The sequence below is a fragment of the Mangifera indica genome, chromosome 4, assembly GCF_011075055.1.
Source record: "Mangifera indica cultivar Alphonso chromosome 4, CATAS_Mindica_2.1, whole genome shotgun sequence".
Taxonomy (NCBI): domain Eukaryota; kingdom Viridiplantae; phylum Streptophyta; class Magnoliopsida; order Sapindales; family Anacardiaceae; genus Mangifera; species Mangifera indica.
In genome coordinates this window covers 6870529-6878245 of record NC_058140.1, presented here as the reverse complement: position 1 = coordinate 6878245, position 7717 = coordinate 6870529, and the positions used below count along the sequence as shown (strand labels likewise).

The 7717-nt window shown below is 36.0% G+C and overlaps 1 protein-coding gene and 1 pseudogene across 1 annotated transcript; both read right to left on the bottom strand.

The window, feature by feature from the left end:
- Positions 1 to 307: 307 nt before the first annotated feature.
- Positions 308 to 2175, bottom strand: LOC123214235 (annotated as a pseudogene).
- A 633-nt stretch (positions 2176 to 2808) lies between these two features.
- LOC123214692 (myb family transcription factor PHL8-like) lies at positions 2809 to 4613 on the bottom strand. Its single transcript, XM_044634633.1, has 6 exons — positions 4357 to 4613; positions 4192 to 4268; positions 4056 to 4110; positions 3874 to 3949; positions 3707 to 3776; positions 2809 to 3613 (listed from the first exon to the last, which is right to left on the bottom strand). Exons 1-6 carry the CDS (start codon positions 4472 to 4474, stop codon positions 3005 to 3007), a joined length of 1005 nt encoding a protein of 334 aa, XP_044490568.1. The 5' UTR covers positions 4475 to 4613; the 3' UTR covers positions 2809 to 3004.
- Between the last annotated feature and the right edge of the window lie 3104 nt (positions 4614 to 7717).

The following is a 7717-nucleotide window of genomic DNA, read 5'->3' as shown; positions in this document are numbered from 1 at the left end:
TAATCAAACTTCTCTTCCTCCAGCAGATTCTGATTCTCTTGATGTCTCTTCTTCCCCCAGTTCTACGCCCGATCATGGATCGAAAACTTAAACCATTTTTTGTAGGATATATACTTTTTGTTTTACCCTTCTATAATACATATAGCTCTAATCTTAAATATGTTTAGCAATCTTGGATGATTAGTGGCAATTTATAGCAGTTAGATGGGAAAGTATAACAACGAGTGACAAGATGAATTGATGAGTGTAAATGCTAAATATAAAAAGTTGTTTATGGCATTTTCAATAGTTAAAGAGGCCTGGAAAAATGAAAAGTAATTATTCTGCAAAATTGACAATAATTTATTCATCTATTCAAACTGATAAACACAATAAAGTTTACCAGAAAGGATTTTGATGGTGACAAATTCAAAGCATTTCACCTCTGTTTGAGTAATTTGATCCCTTGATATCGTCCTAGCATCATGAGAGTGGCCATTGGATTTGCACCTGGTGATTCTTGAAAGGTCGATCCATCAATTACTCTCAGTCCATTAACACCATACACTTTGTAATCATTGTCAACAACTGATCCAATTACACAACCCCCATGATAATGGTAATAAGTGCGCACATTGTTTTTGCATAATTTTCTCAACTCATCTCACTTGACATCAATTTTTCTTGGGGTTTAAGTCCAAGGAACAGAGTAATTGATTCAGACTTTGCAACCTCATTAAGCAATTCAACCATCTTTACACATTCGGCCAAGTCCTTGTTCTTCTCTAAATAATTGAATTCCACTAAAGGGTTTTGCCTCGGATCTGTGCTTTGGAGTTCAAGCTTTCCTTTTGATACTGGAAATGCTATCTTGGCAGCAATTGGCATCCTTGATGCATTGGAGCTAATGGGTAAAACTCCCGCCTCAATTATGAACCTGAGGCCATCTGCTATGCCCACAACTTGAGGTGGCTCTGGTAGCCGATTTGCAGGCATTGTATCCACTAAGAAGGCAATGCAGGGATTGTCTTGCATCCGTTTTCCGACCCCTTCTAAATGTTGAATGAGTGGAATATCAAAGTCCTTCAGGTGTTGGTAAGGTCCAATACCACTTAACAATAGAATTTGGGGACTGCCTAATGCCCCTGATGACAAAATAACTTCACCCGATGCACTTGAATTCTTAGGCCGACGAAGATATGCCTCATGTATTTTATTTGAGCTATTGTCGCTCTTAATGAACCTGATGCCGGAAGCTCTGGTTTCATTTTCCATGCCTGCATTATTTGAAATATGAAAGTTGTGAGCTTATTAAAGATGGATAGGATTAATTCTTCAGTTCTTTGTGAAGGTGGCTTACCGTTAGAATCAAAGATGATATTCTTAACAGTTGCATTCAGAAGAACTATGATGTTTTTGGGATTCCCTTTCTCAAGGAGATCAGCTGAGGTGTGTCTCTTTCCCCAAATATCAAACGTACTCCCACCAACTTTTGTTCCCTCAATATGTTCCAAACTAAAACCATTATAGGGTAAAATGCCTGCTTCAAGAAGTCCAAATTCAAAAACAATCTGCCATGGGGTTAACTCTGGAGTAAAAACTACTTTAGATTCTACCCATTCATAACTCTCCTTTACGAGCTCCTCATCCCACCCGGCTCTTGTAATGAAATCATTACTTGCTCGACTATAAAACCCGCCATTTATGGCTGATGATCCACCAAGTACCCGTCCTCTATGATTCCTAACGCCATCCCTGGAGATGAAGCTTTGTGCAACTGATGAGAATTCATCAGTTTGAAGCAATGAGAAGCCATAGAAACTTCGATCAGTGACCAAGGGATTTCCATATGGTGAGCCACCTCTTTCCACCAATAGCACAGAAAAATTCTGAGATAGAGTCGCAGCTAATGGGCAGCCGGTGGTGCCTCCCCCAACAATAATGTAATCAAAGGACTTGCCGGAGACTTGTTTGAAATCTGAAGTCATATAGGGCAGTCCATCTCCTACAATAAGACAACATAAGATTGTTGTTGTCAACATCCTAAGCTTCTAAATGAAAAATTTGCAGTAAGAATAATCCTAATTATTGAGTTAATAGCATACCTTGTGATGCTGACAAGCTAAACAGAAAACAGACGAATATTGTGATTAGCCCAAGAGAATAAAGCATGTGTACAAACTTGGTTGTTTCCATTTTCAATTACACTTTAACTTAAGGGGAGTTATGGAGAAGATTATATATTGAATTGAAGTATGTGGGTGTATAATTATTGAGTTGCTGAGGCTGAGGCTGGGTAAACTAAATTGATTGACGTCCCTTACCATCATAGTACCAACAATGCGCATGGCATAGCTAATGATACAATTTTTAGTTTGTTGAATGAATAATTATTCCGCGACTATGATAAAACGTAAAGCTTAAACCTTCATGTTTATGTTTTGTTGATTTGATTACCACAGATTAGTTTAAAATTAACACCCTTCCCTCTTGATACCGCAACAAAAGCAAGCCCAATTAGTGGCAGTAGGTGGGAAAAGTCGCTTTCCTTTCTAAAGTATGGTTGAAATTATATGAATCAAACGATATGTGCCATATAAGAATGATTTGATGATACAATGGCTACTGATAAAAAATTTGGATTTAATCATAAACGTTCTCTGAGATACCTTGCTGATTGGGTATGTCTGTGCGGTTGGTTACTGATGTCTGAGTATAAAAATAAGTAACATTTGGGTGCTCTCATTTTGTAATAGGTATTAGTAAATCAGTAGTTTTAACTTTTAAAGCATGATCCGATTAAGAAAGAGAGAGACAGAGAGACGGTGATTTATGATTAGCCACCCAATATTTATTGTATTATATTATACCTTATTTTGATATGGATATACAGATACTTTCAAAAGTTCTTAGTGGTCCACACATACAACGATATACATAATCTATAAACAAAAGATTAGCTCCAAGAATCAAGTTTTCTGAATAGGTTCCATCATCAATTACCATTCGATAGAGTTTCCAAAACTCAACTGGGTCCATTCAGCTGTTCTAATCCCTTGCAATTCAGGTCTATTGCTTCTGAACCTAGCTCACTGTCATTCTGGTATTTCCTGTTGAGATCAAATTTACCCTTAAGTCCACAATTTCTTAATTTCTCACAGCTTTTCCCTTCATTGGTTGCAACTCTTTTATTAACTTGTTGCTCATCCCAAAAACCATCAGAAATGGTACTTCCACTTCTCTTCTTCCCACTATGAATATCCATTAATGGAAGTTCAATATAAGTTGTTGTAGACTTAAGAGTGTCGCCAATCCCGTTCATTTTTTGTTTCTCTTCCTTTCTACCAGAACTCTCAGATGAAGTCAAAGAGCTTTCCGTAGAACAAATTGTGCTTCTCATTTGTTTACCTTTGTCATCTTTTAAACTTGAAATTCCTGCTTCTGTTAGTTCTGAGACTGAAGAACTCGAGCAGCCGATGTTAACCATTGAAACTAACTGGCAGAGTTCTGCTTTTGCAAGTTCTGCTTCCACAGAAGAAGAATTATACCCTGCAAGCGTTTCTTGAGCTTTTTTTAAGACAGACTGCAAGTACTTCCCTTGAGCTTCAATTCTCAGCTGCAAATGTCTCTGTACCTAATGATATAAATTCCCTTTTGATTAAACTATATTAATAACGCTTTATTGAATCAGAAACCAGTCTCAGATTGATTTATCGGTTGTACGTACCTCAATCTGTTCATGAAGTTTCCTCTGCACTTCCAGTTGCATTTTGAGAGCCTGAGCCATCTGCCAGCCTCTGTAAACACAACACTTGAATCAGTTGAAGTTATTTGGATTAGTATTACATCGTTTTATTTGCAACAAACGGATTAGGATTTATTTCTGGCTATTACTCATTAAACTGATTGTGTGTTCCCTCACTGGTGTTTTTACTAAGATTCCCATCACTACTCTGCGTCTCTCTGCAATCTGCATAAAAAAATAATAATAATAAAAGGAGTATGAAATCCGAAGAAGAAAAGTATGGGAATATTTGATGATCATGCTTTTCCCTACTCTGATGAATTCAAATCACCTTGCTTATTCTCATTGCAGCTTTCAGCCTGTTGGCTTTTCCCCATCCTGTATTTCTGCAACAAGAAACAAAAAAATACACATGATCCTTTTCTTCCATAATAAACAAAGATGCAAGTTATAAGTCCGGGAATTACCTGCAAATGGCTTTTTAAGTGGTACAAAGTAAGCCCAGGAATTCCTATCCGTCTCATCAAACTTTTTGGTGTTGCTTCTGCCCATGTAAATGAATAAAGATTAGAAAGAAAATGCTAAGATGAGAAAAAAAGATGATAAACTTAAAGATAAAATTGAGACTTAACTGTCTGGACCTCCAAGCTGATTGACGGCTTCAACAAATCTTTGATGAAGTTCTGGAGTCCATTTTAGCCTAGGCTTAGCATCAGTAGACAAAATCAAGTTCATGTTTTGATTTTGCATGTTTGTTTGTAGGATAAGAGACAAGCAGAAAACTGGAACACATAAATGGGTTTCTGTTCCTTTTGGGAATGAAATTGAATAATATGTGGCATCTATAGCTGTCTTTATAATTTTGGTTGCAGTTGGTGGCCTGTCCTATGTTCTCACTCCATATCTGGAAACATAAGTGGGGTTGAGTTAGGGGGAATATATGCCATGAGCTGTGGCTCTTCCTTTCTCTTATCTCCTATTTCATTACAACTTTTCTTTTTTTATAATTTTTTTTCTTTCTTCTTTGACTTGAAAGAGGGTGAGAATCTCTGCTGCAGCAAAAACAGAGAAAGCAACACACTTGAATATGAGTCTCAAAAGGAGAGAAAAGGAAAAAGTGTATGGTTTGTTTTTATCTTAATGTTTTCTCATTTCTCACACCCTTTTTGATTCCCTGCTGAATTAGAAATAGCCCCGCTATTATGACCAATGGGAACAACTTTCCTAACACTGAGAAGCTTTGAAGGAAAAAAAAATTTATAGTGGATATAATTTATTTTTGGTTATGAAAGGGAAAACCAAATGGGTGTTTATTTCTTTTTAAATTTTCTTTATCTTTTCCTTTTTCTGTTTGTTATTTTATTTTATTGAGGAGAGTGGTGGGATTGGCAGATTCTTTTTGTCCCTTGTAGAGATGGAGGAATCAAAGAATCTAACCTTGATTATAGGACCCAAGCTTTTACTTTGTTTCTGATAAACAGTTATAGTCTAGAAAAAGTGAATCAGATCAAGCATTTTATAAAACGCGTGTAAATTTAAACACATTCCTTTGTGGAAATTGAACCAAAAGAATCATACATCTCTAAGATTATCCAATTAGAAGGGAATCTCAGCTCTGGAGATTTATATAATACAGACTGTCAGTTGGCCCTACTCCATCAGATACCTTCACTTATGTAGCAAAAATAATGCTACAATAAGTAACATCAGTCCAAGGCTCAATCAATAACTTTCATCAATTAGTAAGTTCAAACTGATGATTTCTTCATATATAGAATGTTGTGAGAAAAGCAGAACAACTAGTTTCCATTTCCAAATGACCTTCAGGTACTATTACAAAAATCCAATCTTACTATTCTCCTTTTCTCTGTGAAAAAAGCAACTTCATAACGAAATGACAAAAAGGTCCAATTATTAAATATATGCATAGTGTGTAAACTTTCATCTAATCCACTAATTTACTCTACAAAAAAATACCATAAAGAAATAGATTCCAAACGAAGTGCTAGCTTTAAAGTTTGGATCCATATCCAAAGCTCAACTATGAAGAAATAAAGAAAAAGGGAAGCCACATTGGCCAACAACAAATCCTAAAAGTCTAATAAATCTTATCGATCCTCTGATTTCTCGGGTTTCGGTCAAGAGTTTTTTCATCACTGGAATCAAAATCCAATCATTGATCTCCAAAGCATTGCTATCTCAGTGCCTTACAATGCCATATTCTAAGTTGGCTTTCTGCATATATTGATAAAGAATTTCCTGGGATTAAGCAAGTACATGCCATGGTGGTTTTAAGTTTAAGATTGTCTGAATGTCTGGTGCATTACTAGAAGATATTTGTATTAATTGTGAAAGTTAAAAGAGTTACACAACACAAGTGTATATATTAATCAGAAATCAGAATGTTACCGCATCATTCTCTTATGAAAAACCTTTTCCCAGAAGATCAAAATGTAGGTCCCAACGAGAAGTGGGTCCAATATCACATGAAGGGAGGGTTCTTTAAAAAGAAGCATCTGCTGCCCCTTGAATGTTAATGTATAATTTAATTTTCCGTAGTGGAAAGATCATAGTTGATACTCAAAGAAAGGAATATAATTATTGATGAGGTTTGGATGATATGTGGCCCTATTGTTTGAAAAACAGGAAAAGAAAAGAAGAGGTTACTGTTATTGAGTTACCCTTTGTCTTTAACAAGAAGCTGTACTTGAAGCTCCTTTCTTGCTTTAAAATATTCTATAACAGGTAAAGGAGATTCTGGGATGATGCCAAACGACCCCTGTAAGGAGAAGGCCCAGTGAATCAAAAGTCATTTAACCAAAGGTGCCTCTCAGCCTCTACTTCAGCCTCATCAATTATTATTCTTTAAGCCCTCGATACAAGAGAGATCTCACAAATCCAAAGCATGGAAAGAAGATGAGAGCAATGTGGCCTCAGGAATCAGGAAAAGAGAAAGAAAGGAACAAGTCACCATCCCACCATAGAATATTGTAATTTTATTTCACCATTTTATGTTCAACTTACTGATCTTGACGTTAGCAATATGTCACTTATCAATGCTTTTGCTTTATATATAAGATAGAATAGATAAGCATGAATCACCCTATTCAAATTACAATTGAAATATATATTTCTTGTATACGCAGACATATTGATTGGCAGTCATACATGTATCACAATTTCTAATCAACTCGTAGTCTTAACTAAAAAATCCAAAAATTAGTTCAGCAATTTAAAAAAGAGAAATAACCCAACTGAGAAATCACATTTGAATACTAGAAGTACAACTTCCAGACAACTGTGGGCACAATTGTTACTTGATAAATGATGCAATGTTTAGATTCATCAAATGCCACAGATTTATTTATGTATAAAAACACAACATAAAAAAAGAATCTAATGCAGATGCAGCACATGGCTTGGAAGTGATAGACATGATTACTTTGTCCACCAAGGCAGCAAATGTCCCATTTGCCACATTCAGTGGTGCCTGATTTCTAGAATCCAGAAACAACATCCTCCATCCAATACCTGGAATCTTGCAGATATATTCCCTCAAGTAATTCACAAACAATCCTGAAACTCGTTTATGATACAAGACCCACAACCACTTCCAAACTGTCGCTTCTTTCTTCACATGACTCAATCTTTTTTTTTTAATAACTGGGGACTCTGTCTGTATTTGTTGGACGGGTAAACCTGGGGGGCACAGTGACCAGACTCACAACCAATACACTAAGTAAGTCAAGGTTTCACATGACTCTATTGCATAACACAAGCAAGGGAAGAGGGAGACACGCAGCATTTACTCACTAGGTACACCAGTTAAGAAAGCAAACTCCTCAATCTAGAAACTAATTTCAATTCATTGCTATTTATAATAACTTTATTATTTCATAGTATATAACAAGATAAATAACATAGCAATGAGACCTTATTTCTGTTAAGTTGTGTCAGCTCTTGTATTTAGTAAGCTAGACCCTTAGGCCATGA